This window comes from Crocodylus porosus, unplaced genomic scaffold, assembly GCF_001723895.1.
Source record: "Crocodylus porosus isolate Cpor-Errol unplaced genomic scaffold, CroPor_comp1, whole genome shotgun sequence".
In the NCBI taxonomy this organism is placed as follows: Eukaryota; Metazoa; Chordata; order Crocodylia; family Crocodylidae; genus Crocodylus; species Crocodylus porosus.
This window is the reverse complement of record NW_017728918.1, coordinates 69,249,226-69,272,621: the sequence shown is the minus strand read 5'-3', so window position 1 is coordinate 69,272,621 and position 23,396 is coordinate 69,249,226. Positions and strand designations below refer to the sequence as shown.

Sequence of the window (23,396 nt, the reverse complement as noted above, 5' to 3'; positions counted from 1 at the left end):
AAAAAAAAAAAAAAAAAAAGGTTGGGCAAGGATTTTGCATGAGTCAGCAGCAGGCAGCAGTTCTCCTGGGGAAGGATGACACTGGCTGATACACATGTCCAGTTATAGTAATTGTCTTCTTGTATCTTCCTCTCTCTTTTAAGAAGAGCTGAGTTTACCTTGCCCTTTTAAAAAGAGGAGTTCTTGCTTAAAATAGGAAGGTTTTACAGTGGGAAGTGGAAATGGAGGGTTTTGGCACCAGTGTGGTTGAGGAGGAGGAGAAACGCTGTTACTGTACAGTGCTGTGACTAATACGCTTTGCTCAAAAGGGGGTGATGAATGTAGCTGTCAGACATTAGCAGTGGGGAGGCAGTGCATTGGCAGTGGGCTTCATAGGTCTTTACAGACAACAACGTATTATTAGTAGCAACGTTCAGCATCTGTTGGCCTCGGGTTACCTTATGGGGAGGAAGGACAGCTTAAATTTGTAAGGGAAGAAAGGAAATCCAATAATGACAAAAAACGCAACAGCCCACAGGCAAATTTATGAAGTAGTTAAGGGGGAGTGTCAAAGGTAACCTTCTGGTTAGCAGAAGGGAAATGTGTGAGCCTTTTCCTAATTCTGTGCCTCCTGGTCTGGTCAGCATCATTTATGGATATTTGCATCCATAAACTAGTTGAAAAGTACTGAAAATAAAATATTTGATTTACAATATGAGAAATGAGCCATTTTATGTTTTTGGTTTGGTACAGTCTAAAATAGTATAGAACTCTGGGAGGGTATGAATTATTGTATCCTGGATTTTGTAGCAGCACATTGGCTTTATTTCTCTGTAGAAATGAGTGTCAGCGGTAGCCTTTTAAATTATTTGCTTTTTATACTTATACATCCTAAATTAAGATGTTCTAATGAGGTGTGGTTTAATCTGTTCCGAAAACGAAACTGAGATGAGCTGGCTTTGTGAATTATTATTTCATAATGGCAGAAGATAAGGTGTAGTGAATCAGACGTTCCTGCAGGTTGTTGAATGGCCTTAAACATCTTGCCTGGTTTAAATTGGATTTATGCAAATAGTGTGCTATGACATAAGATGTTAGTACTAGTACTGTCATAATGAGAGCTTTTTTGTCGCATATCTGTTTAGTGCTAACTGTGAATATTTGGGATTTAGCAAGTTTTATACTTTTAATTAAATTTAGTGATGTGTTCTTTCATGAAAGACATTGTTGCCCACATTTTACTTGATTACGTTTCCAGGGAGACCCTGTCCTTTTAAAAAGTCACTTTTTAGAAACAATTATAGTATCTATACCTGTATAATTCAGTGGGGTGTTAAACAAACTAATTCCATCTTAAAAGCTTGTTTTCAATTTTTATACCTTAGTAGTAGTAGTTTATTCAGAAGGCTTGAATTTAGTTGGTTCCACTTAGTTTCCTATGTAAAATACCTATGTGTAAGTCTTCAGCACTTGAAGAGAATTTGTAATTTTATTTCATGATAATATTTCTATTAATATTAATAAGTTCTGGGTATACAATAACTTGTTATTTCTATACTCCTGTATAGTCCTTAGTGCAGCAGTTTATTTCATTTTCTTTTATTTGCTGTTCAAGGTCTTTCTACTGTTTGACTTCTATTCTTAGTAGAGAGTGTGGTGGACCCCTCATTCTGTTTTAATACTAGCTAGTCTCTTCAGAAACAAATGCTATCTGAAAACAGAATGTATAGTTTTGAATGGGCACTGGGTTTACAGGAGTGCAGATTTAGAGACCAACTGTCTTAAATTAAATATAAAATTTAGGCAACTAAATGATATGCCGGTTTGGGAGAGGGAAGACTTCAAATCGAAATGAAATTTCAATTTAACAAGACTGTTTGAATATTTTACGGTTATTTGGACAGCTCTTAGGTTGCTTTTAGTGTCTTGGTGGATTTGGCAGCTGTTCTGCCTTGTGGATTTCTTATCTACACTGCTTACAGATTCTCTATGTGGGTTTGTATGACTGAGTCATTACTGCATACCATACCATAAATATTTTGTATCTAAAAGAAATTGTTAGAGAGGCTTAAACAAAGATTTACCTTTGTCCAATCAGTATATGTATTTGTTTCTTACTTGTATTAAAATATTTCCCCTTTTTGAGTTGGGGAGAGAATTTTTATACTTGCTAGCAATTTTGTTGTATATTTTCTAATTAAGATTTTATGTGGTACCCCTATTTTGTGTACATATAGTTAGTGAGAAGTGAGTGCTTTGTATGAATTTAGTTTGAAAGGCTTGGATTAAATAGGAAAATAATTGCACAGTAAAATAATCATAACTAATCATAGCCCAGTAGCTTCAGGGTACAATATGAATTAGAATTTCACATTTTATTGTGATACCTCAAACAGATTAGTAGGTGGGTCTATAAGTACATGTTGGTGGGACAGGATTTAGGCCCAAGTGTCCTGTGGCAGTTTCCTGTATCTTATACCAGTTCCCTTGAAATCTGAAAACCATGTTATAGATCTGATCAGCAAATACATATCGTGGAAAGTGGATGTTTTCCTCAGTGGGATGCATCAGCACAGCCTTACATTTAGTTTCTTTACTGAAGAAAAGAATGCATTCTGGGTAGTAAACTAAATGCATTATTCTAATAATTTCTGTTTTGTGTTTCAGATGTGAAAGGCAGATCATTACAAAAAAAGACTCTGCTGGTTACAAGATCTCCTGGCACTAACTTTTTAAGTAGGCTAGGGAACAGTGTAGATCAGAGTGGGCAATTATTTCAGGCGGAGGGCTGCTTACTAAGTTTTGGCAAGCCATTGAGGGCCACATGACAGGCAGCCAGGGGCAGGTAAACATTAATTTTCTAAATTTTTTAGGGGCCCTGTGGGCTGGATAGAATGGCCTGGTGGGCTGCAGCCAGCCTGGGGACTGCATTTTGCCTACCCCTGGTGTAGATCTTTTACTAGCTGCTTTAAATTTAGTTACTTAACACCAATTGTATGTCTGGAAGGCCTTTCTGCACCTTCGCTGCAGGTTACATGTTATATAAACTCAGATTTCAATAGCTTTCTTATAGGACAGTGTTTCAGTCTCAAATGAGACTGTAGCTTACATCTTGGAGAATCATGAGAAAACAATTGTTTGAAAGGGTCTGTAAAACTTCTATCAAAAACCCATGAGCCAGATCTTTGAGTTTATCTGTGCTAGTGATTTGTTCTCCATATGAGGTAATCATTATGAGCAATTTCCCCAGTGGCTAATAGGGGTCACAAACCAAAGATCAAGGGGATATCTACTGGGTATACATAGTCTTTCAACTCATGGCACTACTTCAAATCCAGGTAGATATGAATAGTGAATTAAACTAATTAAAGCAGTTTAGAGACTTGATCAAATGGAAAAAGTTGTTCTCATGCCATTTCATGTTGAACTAAAACCCACATTGTAAACTACAGTCACTGTTTGTGACTTTATCGGCCTTACTGCCTAGTCTACCAGTAATTGAATAGGTATGAAAAATTGTACTGTTTTTTTTTGTCTGCTGTCTGAGGAGCATTACTTGACTGATGTGAGAATATTGTGTAGCTGCCAGCCAAACTACTTTTTCCTTGGGTAAAAAAAATACTTCAGCTTCCAGGTTGTCAGTCCTATCTTTTCTGTGCAGTTTATTCTAAAATAGAATACAACATTTCTGTCTTTCCTAGCTTCTCTCTTAAAGAAGGATAGACTTCAGGTGAAAAATATGAAAAGGAAGGTTGCTAAAAAGATACAGATTTCTATTTTTATGTATTTGTCCCTCATAAGTGAGGGCAAATATAGAAGAGATTTGGCTGCAAATACATTCTTCTCAGTAAGGTAATGAATTTAGTTCACAAACACAAGATTGCATAAATGTCCAAATTCATTTTTAATATTGATATTAAAACCACACAAGAAAAGATTGGCCAGCTTGAATAAAAATACCTATCAATTTTCTCTTGTGCTGTTCTTACTTGACTCCTTTGAGCTACTTTGTGATAAAACTACTGTTTGTCTGAAACCTATGCAGTGTTCCCAAGTATAAATTGGAGTGCTAGATTGAACAAGTCTAAAGGCCTTAAAAGGAGACATAGCTTGTTGCTATCGGTAAACATTTCTCTACTGAAATGATATCTTCTGTGGGCTAATTAGCATGAAGGTTTGTCCTTGGATTATTCTGGCAAGATGCCAGGTGTTTCAACATGCCCTAGTTATTACAAAATTGTGCCCTTCAAATTATTTTTGAAAGTTTGTATCTGAACTTCTCAAATCAATTTACTTCATTCTGCAAGAGAGATTTCTATTGGCACATAAGATGATGTTCATCATTCTCACTATGAAATGATTAATAGGCTGCTCCTGTAGAATGTAATGTGTTTTGCTCCTTGTTTGACAAATACCACAATGGTTAGTTTAGGCTATAGAAAAATACAGAATTGCTATTTGTCCAGCTGATTTCATGCTTCTAACTCTAATTTTCATTCCTTGAGCTCTAGATTGTGAGAGTTGGGATTTCCTGTAATGTCACATTTTTGTAAAGCACGCTAACGCAGATGCTGGAGATGCCAGAACTGATGCAGAAGGACTAGAACTTTCATACCTTCATCAGTCTGAGGTCCTAGTTAATTGGTTCTCATGAGATTGCCAGCTCTGCACTATTGGGCCTCTGGGGAGAGGCTGCTGTTCACCCTTTAAATATAGGAACGGGCTGTTAAGTGTCAGAATGCACCATTATCCACATTTTATTCTTTTAAATCTTAGTACTGTCCTTTGAGACTAACATCATTTCCAAGAATAGATAGTCTGTTGCAAAAACCCAGCAGACCTTGTCTGATTGAAAAATACATTGAAGTGACTGTCCATGACCAAAACAGGAGAAAGCAAGACATCTGGTTCCTTTTAAAATGCAGATCTTTGTTAATTCTTGTCAAGATGTCAGTAGATTGTGATTTGGCAGCCTCAAATTGAGATATTACTAGGTAAAGAGCAGTGATGCTTCAGAAGTGGCTGCCTCTTGCCTTGCCAAGACAACCTCTGAATTAATTGAACAGGTTGTATGATAGTACATGTAAGAACACCTGGCTAATACTTCCTGAAGCAGGTTTTTGGTGACACCAAATCCTGGGAGAATGAGGGAGTGTGACACTGTCTACTTAAAAGGTGGTGAATCTGGAATTACTGAACTAAACAAGTACAGCTGAGCATCTTTTGTGTACTTTTTATGGTGTGTGGTTGACTGCAGTCAATAGCTTTTTTCTTGTCTGCATAAAAGAAATCTCAGGAATGGTTAGTTTCTGGAGGATTAAGCTACATGGTGAGAGCATAAACTGAAATGTGAACTCTCTCTGGGTTCTGTTTCAGGGCTGGGAAAGCTGCCACTCTAGCTTCTGTCTACTGAGTCACCATAAAACTCATTGTGCCAAAGTGTTCCAGCTAAACGAGGGAAACTGGAATTAAGGTTTCTGAGCTTATTGTTATAAAAGGCAAGGAAGCCTGGAGAAAGCGGGGGGGGGGGACATGGGACTGTCAGAGCAAACCTGACATCAACTTCATGCTAGATGAAAGCAGTCAGTAAAATTCTGAAAACAATTGTTTGCCTTGTTAAGTTTCCAAACTGCACTGCAGTTTGAATTGTAAATCATGTCTAGATAATTACCAGTCATGATGAGGTGATTATATGACAAGAACTTTTGACATAATTTTAAAAAATGGCCTGCTCCCTTAATTGTGCATTACGGGAAGTATGAAATATCCAGTACTGTTTGGAAATTGTTATTCAGCCTGCTCATCTATTAGTATGGCAAGTTCTGTGGTAGAGAGAGAGTTAAATACATTACCATGAAGTCAGGCAGAAAGCAGGGTAGACCTGCACCATATAGACTGACTAAATCAGAAATGCATAAACTTCTTTAAATGGCTTACTTAATCAGATACTGTGAAAGGACTTGTAAATAGAAATAGGTGATTAGAATACAAAAGGTAGGGAAGTGGGAGGAAAAAGGTGGTGACACTGCTGGGAAAGGCAAGATGGGTAGATGAGAGAAAAGCAAAGTAGTTAACATGGAGGGACATAAGGTTATCATTGAGGCAGTGAGAGAAGACTCTAGTTCCTGTTCACACTGTACTGAGCCCAGTCCAGTCTGTGGATGATTTCTTGTTCTGTAATTGCATGTTCAAGTTGGTTTTTGAAGCTTTGTTGCCTAAAAAGAGCTGCTCTGAGCTTAGTAGTGCAATGTCTAGAGAGGTTAAAGTGTTCTGCCCCAAGCTTGTGCATCTTCCTGGAACTGATATAAAATCAGAGTTGATTAATTCTGTCATATAGGGATTGCCAATTGTCTGTCCAGTGTAGATAGCGATATGGCACTTTAAGCAGGTGGTGGCCTGTATGATGTTGGTTGAGGTACAGGTGAATGAACCTTAGATTTTGTCATCTGTGGTGTTTGATCTGGTGATGACATGATCTATGTTGATGAGGCAAGATTGGCATTTGGGTCTGTTCCAAGGCCTGCCCGTGCGAGAGTAGAAATTAGATCATGTGATGCTGGAGAAATGCCGTTTTGGGTTGGGGGACTGTCTGGAAGTTAGGACAGTTTTGTCCACCCTAGCCACCTTGAGATGGTCATCATTTTCCAAAAGGAATTGGAGGTGATTAATGATGCGTCCAAGGTGTTCAAGCTGGGGACTGTAGGAGGCAACCCAAGGGTTTCTCTTACCCTTGTCTTGCTTTTGGTAATGTAGCAGGTCAGAGTGAGGTCTGAGTCTGGCTCTTTTCATTTGAAGTTCCTGTGGTTTTAAAATTGTACTGCAGGTGCTTATGCATTTCTGACTTAAGTTTTATATGGTAACCAGGAATCAATTTCTAATGATTGTGAGTGGTCTGAAGGTACTTTAGGAGCAGAAACAAGGGCTGAGTTTATCTGAATGTGTAACCTGTTGTTTGGAGCATAAAGGACTAACATTTCTATAATAGGCAGCCTTCTAGTTAGCTCTTAGTTTGAAGTCAAGTATAATGCAATGTAGCTTTTCACCTTATAGACTAACCAAACTGTGTATATATAGCATAAGCTTTTGTGACCTGAAGCTTACTTTGTCAGATCCTGATATTATAGGTCAGGAAACCTGGGAGATCGTATGTTTTACTTTGTCTAGTCACCCAATATAATAGAAAAGTTTTACTGGTTTTTGTTTTTTGCTTGGAAACTAGATAGGCTTTTGCCTGCCTTCATGTTTAATACAGTATATTCTTGATCAATTGTAGATTTAAGTTATATGATCTTGTTGATAGTGAGCAAGATGAGCATGAATAACCACCCCTCAGAAATGAGGTATCTGTGGTGTACATCCCCTACTCCCTTCATTTAATTATTTGGCACTCCCAAATATCCATTATCTCAACCCTGCAGCCTCAGATTACATGAAACTTTTATAGTTGTTATATTGCTTTGCAGATGGTTAAAGAATGGGTTTTTTCCCTTATTTTAGTCTTACTTTCCTGTGTGTATTGTTGTAGTTTCTGTGGTCTTACCTTGAGTAGGAAAATGATTGTTTAAATTGGACTTGGATTCCATAATGCACACCTGTTTCAACTTACCACTTTTCCCAGACATGTTTTTATTAGATCTTTTGTTTAAATAATTTTAAAGTTAATTTTAACATACATGTTGCAAATTCTTTGCTTTTTTAACATTTTTTATTCCTAAAAAGGCTCATTAGTATTTGTTTATTCAGTTCCTTCGTTGTTTAGGATTTTTTTCTGTTAACTTTTACGCTTAATATTCATAGGTACCAACAAGTCTAGGAAATTTTAAATATTATTTCAAGAATAATGCAGATTCAGAAACAAAATGCATAAGCCAATAGCTTGTGGTTATTTGACACCAGAGGAAAATATTGCTATATTGAATACCCAAACTTCAAGAAAACTGAATTTTTTTTTTTAATATATTGCATTTGTCCATCAGAGTTAACAATCTGAAGTTAATGGGGCTTGCTCTTAATTAAGTTAGTTGGTTTTGAACATCCTGTGCAAAGTGTCTAAATGTGGGTTTTGGAGCTAAAATTTAGGGGTTCTGTTTTTGAAAATTTCATGAAAAAGGATTGGGGAAGAACATACTTATTTAAAAAAAAATCTATCAAACTTGTATACGAAATATTTTTCCTTTAAAAATAACTCTCTTTTATCCTTGATAGTTCATTAAATTTATTGCATGAGATTTTTGCTATAATTTTGCAAAGTTCTTCAGATTTTTGCTATAATTTTGGTTATAGTTTACTTTAGGTACAATGCAATTTCTTTTCTTGTGGACCAAGTTTATTTGAAGTTGAGAAACTGAAAGTTGGAAAAAGGAATAAAAGCTAGACGTAAAGACAAAATCTACTAATTCTAAAAGCTTCAGCAATACTCCACCAGTTAATGAAGTGATGCAGCTAGGTGCCTAGTAGATTTTTTCATGTTAGGTCATCAAAATCCCTGGGAGTTTTGGGCCTGGTGTGCTTAGGCACCTTGGAAAATGAGAATCATTAGCTATAAAAATATTTATGAACATTTCTTCTGGCGTGATAAAAATATTAACTAAATTAAAAGAATGAATACTTTGCTTAAATTAGTTTTAAACTAAAAAATGTTTTGATATGTTTACATGTTTTATATCAGTGCTAGCACATATTAGATGAGCTTACTTGCATACAGCTGGAAAAAGTGTTTTTTGCTTCATTTAATGTCTGTATCTTGAAACTTGCTGTAGAAATTAAGGGCTCTTTTACACGTGCAGGGAGGCTGCTCCAGTGTGCTGTAATTCCAGGCTGAAACCTGGCAAAGAAGAATTTTCCCAACTATTTAACTGGTCTAATAAAAGATAACACATCTTCTCAAAGATTTTTATTCTACCAGTTTTTTATCCAGTGTTTTGAGTTTGTTGGGAGTTTTGATCCATTGCTTTAGAGGCTAGTTCATTTTTTAGTTTCAGTAATTCAGTGTTTTGGAGGAAAGTTATATTACATTGGCTTTGGAGATTTGTACTTATTTTGAAAATAAAGGGAATTGCCTTAGTTATGCTTAGCTACGATAAGATAGCATAGATGTAATACTTCTTTGCAAAGCTGTAAATAGAGGATTTTTGTTAGGGATTTTGTCACATTTGAAGCTTAATTGATGTGTTTATAGTCAGACCCAAAGCTTGATAAATGTACTTGATACAAACTAGCAGGAATAAAAGATGCATGTGGTACCACAGTCTTGCAGTTTAAATTGATACGGCAGTATGTGGACCTTCCTTTAGCACAAAGGGTACCTTGTAAGCCACTTGGCTTACTATTTGCAATGGCTTTGATATACAGATACATCCCTCTAGCTAATTTGGCAATGAGTTGTTTGGAAAAGGACTGTGTAACTGCTCTAATATCATTTAGTGACGGTAATGATGTCCTAGCATCATTTAACCAGCAAATACTTTCTGGGCCACTGTTTCGGAACATTTGATGTAGTGCTTCTTGGCAACCCCTTGCCTAATCCTTGTAGGAAGTTTAAAATTGCAACTACCTTTTCTGGTTCATTCCCAGTTTTCATTACTGTACCATATGGGAGCATGATGCATCTTTTCCTGCTGTCCGTGTGTCTTCCCTGTGCAACCACCCCTTTATAAACTCCACTTTCTGTGCTCTACTTCTTTTATGTCTTCATTTCTACATAAATGTATCTTCGTTCCTACACAAATGTATTCTTTTCTGACTTGTTCCTCAGTTGCTTTCTTTCTGAGCCAAGTTACTGACCATATCCATCCCTTACAGCAGTGGTACTCAACCTCCTTAGACTTGAGGCACCCTTCAGAAAAAGCCAGCTTTTAGCTTTCACTCTTTTGGCTATTGGAAAAATAATAAAGCAATTATTCTGCAGAAAACTCAAAAAGACCACAACAGGTCAGTGTTGACGCTATGAATTCCTATTTGAAATCTCTGGGTTTATCTTGTGAATCACGTGAAGGTGTTTGTGCACCTAATAGTGCTAATACTGTGTACCACCTGGCCTTACAGGATTGCACAATTTACTAGAGAGGCTGATAAGTATGTGCCTAAACAGTATCCTTGAGGCTGCTGTTATATGGGGATAAAATCCTAGTGAGGAGCCCTATTGCTGAAGATGCTGCGATTTTTTTATTTTTGTTCACAGATTTTTCTCTCTGGACTCTATTTAGAAACTCCATCATGTTTTCTTGCATCCATCCAGTCCCTCTGGCTGTTGGAAGGTGGGGAAAGAAAAAATAGAGAAAAATGATGCTTCTCTTGCTAAAACAATACCAGGAATCAGAAGATCTGTTTTCTGTTGCAGACAGACTTGTGTGACCTTGACCAAGTAACTTAAGCTTTCCTGCTTTGGTTTATCTACTCTCAAGTGAGTGTTAATCCATTAGGGAATGCATAGATGTAGCATTGCCCTTAGTATTCAGTCAAGCAGTAAAAACTGGCTAAGCAGTTTTCACTATGTTGCACTTTAGCAAAGCATTCAGCAGTCACAGGCAACTTTACTGAATAAAGTTGTCTGTGGACTTAGGCAGACAGCATTGCTTGACATTTTTTTTTTTTTTTTTTTTTTTGTTGGTGATTGGAAAGCTATCTTTACCTGAAGGACTAAAAGCTTAATTTTGTAACATGAAAGCTTACTCTACAGAAGCCAGTTGTCCAGGCAATCTTGTTTTGCCATTGGTAGTGGCATTTTCAAGCCATGGTTGGACTTTGCAATCAAAAACTCCGTATTCAGTGTAGCAGTAAAAACTAGCTAAGCAGTTTTCACTATGTTGCACTTAAGCACTTCCATACCGAATAGGGAAAAAGAAGGATTTTTCTAGGCAATTGGAGGCCTTTTTTATAGAACAGAGTGCTTTCCATGCTTTTTTTCCCAAGGTGGGAATGTTTGTGAGGCCAGAATGGTTTTGGTTGCACTATGTGCTTGTTAGTGTAACTTCTTGGCTACTAGGTCCTGAAATAAAAATCAAATGTAGTAAATGTATAATAATTACTATTTTGTTATTGTATAGCAGTATCTTTGGAATTGGAGTAGTTTAATGCAAGTCAGTTTGATTAAATATGTAGGTAGAAAAATCTGTGGCATCATTGTAAAGTTACAATATATACTTTATTCACATCGATAATATTCAGAAGAGCATATAGGCTGTGTAATATTGAGTCTAATATTGTTAGGAAAGGACTGGTAACACTCGTGTTTAGTAGTTTATGCAAATCTTGAAGTCCCTTTTGCTTTATTTTATTTTTTTGGCCATCATCAGTCCTTTGACATAAATAGCATGGAGTTAAACCTTGCAAATGTCATATTCTTTACTTGTGTCAGTCTTTTAGTAAAGGTTTGTATGCTAAACACAGCTTAAGTTTTTAGGAATTCCTTTTGGTTTGTTAATCCTCCCAGGGTGTTTGGTATCTGAAGTCAAAGTCAAGTGTGTAGGGTTACTGAGATGTTGTCATCACTGAGTGAATTGTTTTCACTGTTTGCTTTTAGAACAAATTCTGTACAACATAAAACAGGAGTACAAACGCATGCAGAAGAGGAGACACTTAGAAAATAGCTTCCAGCAGACAGATCCATGTTGTTCTACTGATGCACAGCCACATGCATTTCTTCTTACTGGACCAGCTTTGCCAGGTATTAAAGACAAGTCTGTGGACCTCCAATGCATAATGCCCTTTCACTGCAGGTCCTTCCTTTGCCTGTAGTAAGCCCTGTCTAGTCTCCTGATGTTTACTGTAACCTTACTGCTCTGTGGTGTCTGTCTCGGGAGACAATATGTCAAGTGAAACATCACCTTGTTGAATGTAATCCTGCTTGAAAGATAAAGCGAAGCTGGAGTGACCTCTCCAGGGTGCAAAAGCATGGGAAGTATATATGGAGATGCTGAGCTGCCTACACACCTGTGCTCCCTCTCAGCCTTGCTGGTTTAATACAAATTAAAGGCAGTGTCAGTACTTTTGGAACCAGTTTGGCCACAGGAGGTGCGCAAAGGAGATCATTCATTTTTCCACCTGTTGGGGCTCTGCTTCTAGTCTGGTTGCCAACCAGGGTTAAAAAGCCCAGTTTACCCTATCGTGGAGTGGACTTCAGTGCCACACTTTTTTGGTGGTATTTCCAAGCCATTGTTAAATAAAACTCAGTGCATGGTAAACTGAATTGGTATAGGTTGCTTATTTTTAACCCTCTGTATAAAATTAATAACATTTGGAAGCATCCAAAAGTTGCAGCAATGTTTTTCCTAATGTTTTGTTTGAAAAGTAAGAGTAAATGCCTTACAGCAAACTGCAAGAGGTTAGTTAGATTAACTCTGAATTACTTACAGGTACTTCATCTGCAGCATCATCACCATTGAAAAAAGAACAGCCCTTGTTTACTCTCAGACAAGTTGGAATGATCTGTGAACGTTTGCTGAAAGAGCGTGAAGAGAAAATCCGTGAAGAGTATGAAGAAATCTTGACCACAAAACTTGCAGGTATGTTAAAATTTAAATATTGCTTGGGGATAGGGAGAAAAGAGAAATGATGGGAAAGAAGACATTTTCTCTAACTTCAGTGCTTTATGCTGTATGTAGCTGAGCTTATTCTGGCTAAGAATTGGTTTGTTGAACATGGCTCTCGACAACAGAGTGATGTATAGTGTATAGCAGAGTATCTGTTGTTTTTTCCCTGTCACTGCTCTGGGAAAAAATTATAACACGTGGGTATGTCTGCAAGGTTGGCCAGTGGAAGCAGAGGTTTTATTTCAGGTAGCTTTCCTGTGCTGGCTTATTTGAACAGACTACTTTTCTCCCCTTTTAGCTAGAAAATTCCTTTCCACTTGTAAAGGGTTTCTTCATTGGGGTGAACAACTTTCTCATTATTCTTTCTGGAAGATTGGTATAAAAGGCAGGCTCCTTTAGCAGTAGAACAGCAGTTCTCAACTTTTGTTAGCCTTAAGACACCTGGGTCTTTGCACTTCTACAGAGTTTAGAGTTATCCCAGCTGAGATCACTGAGCTAGAATCTAATTTGTGCCAGGTGAGATGGGGAAAGAGCACACCCTCATCCCACTGTTCCCTGCTTCTTCCACTATCTCCCCCTTCTTGATCTCTTGGTCTGTAGCTGTCGGGGGAAATGGTGCATCTCCAGGTACTTGAATGCTGGCACCTGGAGCTGCAAGCTGTTGTCTTCTGCTGGCCCCCGTGGGGGGAGCTGGGTTCAAAACTGCAGCCCTACAACTGCCTGTCCACTCACGGGCTCAGCACAGCATGGTGCTAGGAGCCTGAGGAGCAGTCCTGGGCTGTGGGACCTTGAAGTGCTTGGTTCTGGGGGGATTGGGGTCTTCATCGCTTACTTCCTGGTACAGTGACACCCTTGAAAGAATTGTACATCGCCCAACTGGGAATCATTGCATTGGAGGTTTCCTTCATATTTGCCAGCTGTTTCCTATCCCAGACTGGCAACAATATATAGCAACTGCGTATTGCTTGTAATTCCCTTTTCCATTGGTTTGAATGTCTTCCCTCTTTATTAGGCAGTGGATATGTTCCAGCTGGTTCAGCAAAGTGACTTTTGCACCTGGTGCCAACCTGCCTCCTCAAGGGTTATGTTAATATTCTTGCAAGGCACATTCTGTTTGGTTGGTAACTTGGCTGGGTTGAAACTATGGCATCAGAGCAGTTTCTGAACAGATGATGCAATTTCTGATGAAAACAGACTGGCAGCAAGTCAGAAGCTTGCATACAAGCTTAGGGGGGAGAGACTTTCTCAGTGAGTCCCAGGAACAGCTTTAATGTAAAGCTTGTGGAAGGGCCATGGCACAAGTGACCGCATCCTCTGCTCCTGTACCATTTTCTGGGATACTTGTACACGATACTGTCATTGTTAATGCCAGGCTTACCCTTGCAGTTAGTGGAAGGAAGGAAATTTTTGTGGTTATGCTTGTGCGCCATTACTGGTTAAAAATGATTGTAGTTACAGGTCCCTATTATACCTGTATGTCTCTGGACTGAAAGCAGTGTAAAATGCATAGCTAATTCACAAAGTTTCTAATATCCAATTTCTTGCATACTAATCTCTAATCAGCCTCTCAGTTCATACATACTGCTCCTGCTCCAAGTAGATCAGATCCTGGGAAGACTGTGCAGAGCAGCAGGGCTGGACCTGATGATCTCACGAGGTCCCTTCCAGCCTTAAACTTCTGTGAATCTGTGAAGTCATTGTACAACCCTAGTCTTTCCCTCCTTACCTGACTGATTTGTGTTAAGACTTTGTCATGCCTTCCTAGGGTTCTCCAGTAGGTTATCATCCTAGTGTCCCATTTGATTAAGTATGTTTACACATTCATGTTCTGGATAACTATAGGTTTCGACCCATGAGAGACTTCTGGGTGACAGTCTCTTCAGAGGCAAATCCCTAGTAAGCACTCCCTACCAGAATTTCAAAGGAGGCAGTCTCTGGTGAGTGATGAGTCTGGGTGGCCGTTTGGCTGCTGTTCTTAGAGCAGAGGTTACCAACGGCTGTTTGGATCATATTACAATGTGCCATATATTGAGCAACAGAGATAATCTGTGATGTATGAAAATCTACAAAGAGGGAAGTGTCAAAAACATGCTAAACCAAGTCTTCCAAGCCTAAAGTGGTCTGTCTTGTTCTGTTTTGTTACTGCAGTGGTCATCACCTTCCAACTCAAGTGTGGTCAAGTGGTGAAAACCATTCCAGGGTTAGATGCCTGGTCTAGAAGATTTTTTTTTTTTCCAATCAAATGGCATCCTCTCTCAAATCCACATTTTATTACTTTGAGTTTGTTTTTAAAACTCAGAATCTGTCTCCTATAAGTAAGAATTGAGAACTTGTAGTTTGAGGGAAACCTCCTTTCTACAGAGCACAAGTGCTTTTTGGTCAGGAATGAATGTGGGGGTTCTAGACCCCTCTACTTTTATCATCTCAGATGGTGTGACTCTACAGGTGTTGGTCAGTTTTTGAAAGTTCAAGGAGAAAACTTGTTTAGTGTCTCACTGGCCCTGATGTATTTGTTTTCGAAGTGTAGCTGTTACTTTGGGTACAGCTTTCAGGTAATGGATCCTTCCCTTTGCTGTCATTGTTATGTGGGCCAAAGCCAAGATCCTTGTGTGACTAAGAAAAAGTCAGGAATCTGGATTCCAGTAAGGCAGAGGTTATGCTTGAGGGCAAGTGGAAAAGCACTTCAAAAACCATGGCTGCCATGGCACTGACATGTCACAGATCAATGCAAATCATGATGTCCCCTGCTTTGGGGAAGAGCCCCTGTGCTTGGGATTGCCAATTCATTGTTCACCCTGAAGGTGTAGCTCATTCCCTGGAGAAGGAGTTTTGAATGGAAGCAGACATCAGAATGGGATTCTTCTCTGGAAACTAAAGGACCATTTTGACAAAAAATGTAGTTGGAGGTAAAGATTATTGGTTTTGCCCATGTCTGTGAATGCCTTGCATGCTGCATATTTGTTTTTCCACAAGGAAAAGAGCAAAATAGAAGGTTTGTCTACTAGATACTAACTACCTTGTTTAATTTCCCAATTCCAAAAGGAGTTGTATATTGATGGGTGCAATATTGTCAGTAAATAAAATCAGTAGAAGGAGAAAGACTATATGTATGTGCTTATATGGAGAAAATCCCTAATAGGAGTAGTACTTAGTTCAGCGCTAGCTTAATATTTGTTCAGTATGTTACTTTCAGTATTGGATTGAAGAGCTGTTTTTATTAGGCCCACAGTCACCTCATTCTTTCCTTTTATGATTTGTTTTTGCACTGGAATAAGGTGAATAAGATTTTTTTTTCACTCAAATGTTCATCCTGTTATCTGCCTTTGTTCTAACATTCTAGCAATTAGTAACAGCATTTTGTAGTGTCTGTAGTGAAATCCCGTTCTGTATTTCTTCAGTGCTGCTATTCCACATGCCTTTTGAATACTTTGGTTTCTCATGAGAATAATAGTGACTGGAGCTGAGAGAATGCGCGTGTGCGCAGTTAACCACATTATGCTTCCCTTGCATCTGTAAAATGGGTTATACGGCTTTGACTAAGTCTCATTTTGTGCTTTCAGAACAATACGACGCGTTTGTGAAGTTCACGCATGATCAAATCATGCGACGATATGGAGAACAGCCTGCTAGTTGTGAGTATTCCTGCTTATGTTTTACAATAGCATTAAGTCCCTCGAGCATTCAGTAGTAGCTTGACTTCTTTTCACCTCTGTTTCAACAAAAATGGCCTTGAGGTGCAAAAATGCTTAAGTTCGTGATGCGGTGGAGCATGCAGGTTAAAATGGAGGCAAGTGATATAAAATGCAGTACATGTTACAGTGTGTGCAAAACCTTGCCAAAATAGTGTGCCTCTAGTATCACATGGGTTTTTAAATGTCAGGTTTAAGGTGTTTTTTTAGCTATTAGTGTCTTAACTAAATCAGATGTAATCGGAATTGGAGAACTACTCACTAATGGCTTCTTTTTCTACTCTTTTCAGATGTTTCATGAATCATGTTTTCTGCATATGTGGGCTGCCCTATCCACCCCATTTAATTGCTGTAAGCTGTCCCAGTAAAAACTTGCAGCAATGCCATATTTCCCCCACCCTCACCCCACCCCCTGTGAACACAGGTTATTTCAAGCTTTTGTCAGTGGCAACCACTCTTATGCAGCAACTGGTTTTGGAGTGCTCCCTGATGTCAGTACCACCTGGATGTGGACCTTTGCTACCTGTAATAATACCAGTGGCCTCATTTGCTGTATCATTAAAATTTGGCTTCTTATGTTAATAAGTTTGAAAAAGTAAAGGATTAAAGCTGGTGTTCTAGAACTTGCCCTTCACTGGTTGTGTAAATAAAAATGTAGAATGACACTTCTGACTGAAGTTAGTGTGGTTTTCATAACTGTGCACTACAACCAAGCTGTAATCACAGTTAAATTAGAATGTAATCCCAGGACAATTTTAAGCAAATAGCCCACAGTACTGCCTGTGAAATAGTGAAGGAGGGCATTTCTGTATTCCATGACTTTTTTGGGGGTTAAGAATGGGTTTATATGATTTCTCATTTTTGTAGTTTTTATTTATTCTATCCGTCTTTAACAAATGTTTATTGCTGCAATTTTTCAGTGTATCATTGTTTTACTGCCCTTGTAGTACTGGAATTTAGTTGGAAGAATAAAACATTTACTTCTAATCTCTTTGTTTTTAATATGCAGATGGCACTTTTGCTGTTTAAGAATAAACTTAATCTGAGTGTTTAAATGAAAACTTCATTTACTAGTAGTTTGGGGGCTCGGAGAGGCTGGAAGTTGTTAGTTTGGGGGGGGAGAGATGACTGGGAATCTAAAATAATTTTGTAGAGGTTTAAAAAATTCTCTCTTTCTCAAGTATGATCCACCCTGTGCAGAAACGTGATTAACTGATTGCTACCTACTGGTTCAACACATTGTGGCCAACTCACCAAGCCAGAGGTTGGCACCTGTGGTCCATAAAACCTCAGGTCTGGTCTGTGGGTTGGAGCAGCAGGGTCCTAGCATCCACCTGTCTGTGACCTGTGTAGGTCCTTGTGGCCCACCAGTGGAAAAGGTTGCTTAGTACTCTGAGGAAACTGTTTTTCCTTGCTCTCGGGTTTCAGGAGCATAAAACAGACCAAGCTATTTCTCAACCCAGAATCATGTCCGGGCCTCAGAACTAATGGGATAAGCCCTTGGTACCTGAACAAATGGCTCCTGGGTATGTTCTAAGCAGGCCCTGTGCAGCTACATTTGCACAGAAATTTTAAAATATAATGCGTGTTGTGACTGCAAACAAAACAGATGTTCAGTGTCACTTTGATTGATCGGCTGTTGTTTCTGCATGCACAACATAATTAGCTGAAAAGTTACTCCGTGGCCAGAGTCGCTGTGTAGTATGGGTAGCAGTAGACTAAGTTACTCAGTAAGTAGGATTTGCTTCTGCGAGTTCAAGCTATTTCAACACTTGTTTTGTGTTTTTAAGCTGTGGTCTTGCATAGAATTCTTGCACTGCTTTTAGTTTGATAACAACCAGTAACACGAGTATTGACATGATCCCCACTGTTAAGACAAGGCTTTGATCTTATCCACTTTGCATGTAAAGGTTGAGCTATAAATGCAGATTCTCAAAAATTCAAAATAGCAGGATGCAAATCAGTAAGTGCTGCTGTTGCAGCTTGACAAACTGCCTTACTGATGTGCCTTAACTCCCATTTTTGGAAAGCATTTTTTTTTCAGAACTTTGTAAGCCTTCCTTTAGGGCAATGGGTTTGTTGTTTTTTTGGGTTTTTTTTTTACACATGTTGGCGTGGGGAGACATGGACACTTCAGTTAGAGCAGCTCTCAGGAGCTGCTCTAATTAAAATGCGTGCAGCATCTTGTGTTATGTCAGTATCCTTATGTTTCAAAATGGCAACATGGATGCTTTAGTTAAAGTGCCCCTGCCACCATTTTGAAACACAGGGATACTAAATACATAAGAAGCTGAAGCATTCTCATTGAGTCTGCTCCTCTGTGTTGTAATTAGAATGCACTAGAGCACATACATATGGTGCCCATGGTGACCTCTCACAAATACTACAGTCAAGGAAGAAAAGGCGTTGCCTGTTCTGATTTTATGCAATGGCCATACAAATTAATACACCTACCCATGCGCTTGACTTCTTAAGGAATTTGGGAAAGGAAACACGTCTCCCTTCTGTAGGCAATGGAAAGAACAAAGACTCACTTTTCTCAAAATTCAAAGTGGGGAAATAGGAATATCATGCCTGGTGAGAGTGAGTTAGTTCCCTTACTCAGTTGTGTTGCTTACTTAAAGTGGAAGTGTAGCTAGACACCAGCATCCTTATACATTTGGTTCTTTGGTTTCCAGAACCCTGCCCTTAACCAGATAGCTTAGTGGTATACACTCACAGAGCAAACGCTATCAGGTGCATTAACTAGCACAGCCTCCTTGTTTATCTTGTGATCTGAGTTCAGAGTTAAGCTCAGAAATGCTCATTCTAAAGATTTTTATTTTTTCCCTAAATCTCATTTAACCTTCTTTTAGGGGAGGGTTGCCTTTGTGGCATGTGCTGCCAGAGGCTGTGGGCTAGGTGTTGTGAACCTCTTACCATCTAGTCTCAGTATTACCCTCAAGGAACAGTTCAAGATACAGTTCTCTTTATTTAAAAGAAAAAGGGTATAAAGAGAAGGCTGCTAGAAGTAGGGAACGATGCAGTGGCTGTGCATGGATTTTTTTTGGCTCCCCAGGAGTTGATAATGCTGCTCGAGTCCCATTTTAAATCCCTTTTAGTGCAAAGTGTTTTCTGTTTTCCACTTTTGGATGTGTTGAACAGCCATGCTTAATAAGTGTTCCAGTTAGGTGCTGTGTTGAAGTTTCCTGCAGTTGACTGTTGAATTTTCAATCCTTACAGTGACTGTGCTACCATTATACTTCTGGAGATGCATATTTGCCATCTTGTATAAAACTGTACTTTGCAGTCCAAAAGCAAAATTCAGTTGGAAGTGGCTACCAGCTGTTTCAGGCAAAGCCACTGTGGAGCTGGGTTAACTTACTTTCACACAATCCATTTGTCCATGTTTCTGAGTAGTTGTCTCTTAATAGTTTTGCTTAGGAAGAAACAAATGCATTCTGCCAAAGAAAAAAATGAGGTGATGGATGTTATTACCAAACCTGCGTGTAGCTTGGTATGAAGGAGAGGGATAGGATGAGATGCTTGTATTTGTTAGTATCTTGCAGGGCTGGCATGTGCATTATGGATGGTGATGAGGGACAAGTAGCCTGCCTATTCCGATGTATATGTAAACACCTGTCTCTGAAGAAAAGCAATGGGTGCTGCTGACTAATATGGACTTTTGAAGGGCCAGTTATTCTTTAGGGTTTCAGCAGGAGGGGAGGCAATTAGTGGTACATAATTTCAGTGAAAGCAGAATTCTGTAACTTAAGTTTTCCTCTCCACTGTTCAAATGGGAAACAGTTTGACTACATGCTACTTTTAACAAGTAGGCTGCTGCATACATCCTGAATCAGCTAGCCCAGGGGTGGGCAATTTTTTCAGGCATGGGGCTGCTTACTAAGTTTTGGCAAGCCAGAGGGCCACATGACAGGCAGCCAGGGGCAGATAAATATTAATTTTCTAAATTTTTAGGGGCCCTGTGGGCTGGATAGAATGTCCTAGTGGGTCACATCTTGCCCACCCCTGAGCTAGCCAGCTTTTCTGGCCTTGTCCTTCGCTGGTAGTCTAACTGGTTTGGAATCCATTTCTCATGGCTGTCCCACAAACCAGTGAAGCCAGGCTGCAGCCTCTATTTTACTTAAGTTTTTCAGACTTGCTGCAAGGACTACTAGTAAAACATTTTAAGTCTAGAATGGCTTATGACAGCCCATAGACCAGATTCAGCCAATGGACCCTTTTGGGGGGGGGGGGCTTTACTTCTGGCAATGAGCAGCAGTGATGGGGATGATGACTGTGGCTCCAGCTCCTGCACCAGCCTCCTTCCTTCTCCCCCCACCTCCAAGAAGCTGCTCACTCTTTGTACAGAAAACTGAGCTTTGGCAATAGCAGTTCATGCACATAACTTCTAAGCTGCTACTTCTGAAGACTCGTTTATGTTAAATGAGTAGAGGTGTTTTTGAAATAGGCAGCAGCAGTAAGTTATTCTACAGCTGTGGCCTTTCACTCAGCTTTTTGGTTGTAATATTGGACCCAGATTGCATAAGGATTCATTCTCCCCCTCTGTCTTCAAGCTTTTTAAAAGGAGTCATTTTTGGTCATTTCTGTCCTCCTGTTGACTTGCCACAAACAATGCAGCCATTGAGTATCCCTGGGAGTTTTATACATGCAGAAAACAAAACAATCACAAGCATGCTGTAGAAACCAGGCTTGTACATGTGGAAGCACTTGTGCACTGTAGTTGGAACAAGGGTCTGAGTGATGCATCTAGGCAACAAAGGATAAATTGAGAATATTTACAAGTCAATCAGTGATGTGTGTAAAATATTTGAATGAATGCATAAATCATAATTGCTCCCACAGTAACCTGCAAACAGGAGTGGTTTGTTACAAGCTTGAGGTAGCTGCAGGAGCACAGGTTTTGGCAAAGACACCAACATTATGTGGAACATAATGTTGGTGGTGTCTTTGCCAAAACCTGTGCTCCTGCAGGTACCTCAAGCCTGTAACACCTCCCCCCCAGTCATGCATACAGCCCTGTGCTATAATTGTTCCATTCCTGTTGATAATGTGTATGTAATTCTGCAACACTTGACTCCTCCAAGTTGGCTGGGACCCAAGTAAGGACAAATACAGAATCTAGTCTCTGCAGGAAGAAACAGGCTGGAAAATTTACTTTTTTTTTTTTTTTTAAATATAGATCTCAAACCTGCCTCCAATCTTCCTCCCAAAAGCAGCTCAGATAGACCTAATCAGACTTGTAATCCCTTTGTAGTAGGTATATTACTGCATTTTGGCAGCACAGTGAGCTCAGGATTTGATCTTGGGGAATAGACATCTTGCTGGGAAACAGCATGTAGTTTAACAAACAGAAGTGACCTTATGCTTTAATGTTCAAATTAGTTTATTGTAGAAAGAGTAACATTACATGTTTCACTTAATCTTTAGTTACTTTGTCCCTTATCTGATTAACTAACCTATTCAGAAACACCTATTTTCATAGTACTTAAAAGCCCTACTGTGGTCCTGTCTTGCTTTGCTGTCCCTCTTACTGCTTCTGACACTTTAGCCTTAAAACATTTTAAATTAATTGGCAAATTAGACTGTATGGTAAAAAGATTTGGCCTTCAACCCCAGGTGCTTTATTGGCTGCATGTGATCCCAGCACATCAGTAAGGATATTATATTTTAAACCAACCTATGCACTTTTTTATAGTGCTTTTACTAAACAGGATGGTTTTTGCCTCATTGGTACAATTAAGTCCAAAAACTCTTCTAGATTTTTGAAGTCTAGACTGGTGTTCCAAAATTTTTCCTCGGAAAGGGCTCTCCCACCTGAACTTGTGTCAAAAGCAAGTTCATACTGCTAACAGTGGGTACAGCAGAGATGCTTCAAATGTTACCACCTAAAGCAGTCACCTAAAGCAGTAACACCAGTGCTTCCATATTTTATCAAGGGCTAACTCTTCAATAAAAGCCTGAGTCCATAATTTTTATCTCAACACCCATGATCAGCTGCTGCCTAAGTTTTTGCCAGGATAGTTCCCTAGAGACCTATTGTCTAATAACCAAGTAGGCCACTCACCTGGGAAACAGCTGGGTTGCCATCCTTGCTCCAAAGAACATTTCAGTATGTACACTACATATCAATTGAAGCAGCAACTGAAATTCATGACACCCCCTCCCCCCAATCACATGCCCTCAATGCTGGACTTTTGGACAAATGGAAAGACAGCTCCACCTCTTCTCTCCATGTTTGCATGGGTTTGAGCATAACCAGTGAATTAGGCCCTGAAGCAAGACAGGCAGGGGAAACTCCTATTTATGAAGTCCAAAGGGATGCCATTGTGCAACAGACACCAAACAGCTTACCTCAGTCCTTAGGAGACTCTTCCATTGGAAATTCCAGCAGAGTTGTTAACAGCATTAGCAGGGGATTTATGATGTATATGCTGACAGTGCCTTGACGTAGGCACCTACACTAATTGCCACTTATGACCCTGCTGTGAATCCAGCACTATTATTTCTCAGGTGCATAATTAATTTAGCAAACAAGTTAACCGAGGGAATCTCTCTCAAAGACAGCTTTTAAGGGGAGACGTGAATTTGCTTGGACGTTTATTTTCCAGTGGTTGGATGGGGAAGGCCTTATTGGGCTTTGTGAATAAATGTTGACTGCAGCAGCTTACCAACTAATATGACAATAAGCAGTAGTTATTTCCCTCCCCCTGGAAAAATACGATTTGCTGCTGTCTGGGGTTGTTCATCAGCTAACCCCAGATGTTTATATCCCTTTGGAAAGAAAAATACAACCTTGCTCTTTGCTGTGAGCCAACTTTAGCACTCTGAAGGTGTTTATGCATTCATTAATACACAGTAATTAGAGTTACTGTGCATTAGCGCCAGCACTTTTTTTTTTGTGATGCTTACTGTGCAGTAGCCTAATACTATTATGTAGTAGCATATTAGTCCACTTATTACCCAGCAGGTTACTGCAGTGTTATTAGGCTACTACATCTGAAGCAACTCAAGTAGATAGAATCATAGAAGCATGGTCAGAAGGGACCTTGTAGATCTTCAAGCCTTACCCCCTGCCTGGGCAGGAGAAAAATTGGGCTCAAATGACTCCAGCCAGGTAAGCATCAAGCCTCTTCTTAAAGACCCTCAGGGTAGGAGCCAGCACCACTTCCCTTGGAAGTTGGTTCCAGATCCTAGC

The 23,396-nt window shown here is 39.3% G+C and overlaps 1 protein-coding gene across 1 annotated transcript; it reads left to right on the top strand.

Moving 5' to 3' along the window:
* Positions 1-11,476: 11,476 nt before the first annotated feature.
* AKIRIN2 (akirin 2) lies at positions 11,477-17,185 on the top strand. Its single transcript, XM_019537727.1, has 4 exons — positions 11,477-11,644; positions 12,333-12,482; positions 16,070-16,141; positions 16,489-17,185. The coding sequence occupies exons 1-4, from the start codon at positions 11,539-11,541 to the stop codon at positions 16,497-16,499; spliced, it is 339 nt and encodes a 112-aa protein (XP_019393272.1). The 5' UTR covers positions 11,477-11,538; the 3' UTR covers positions 16,500-17,185.
* Positions 17,186-23,396: the final 6,211 nt, after the last annotated feature.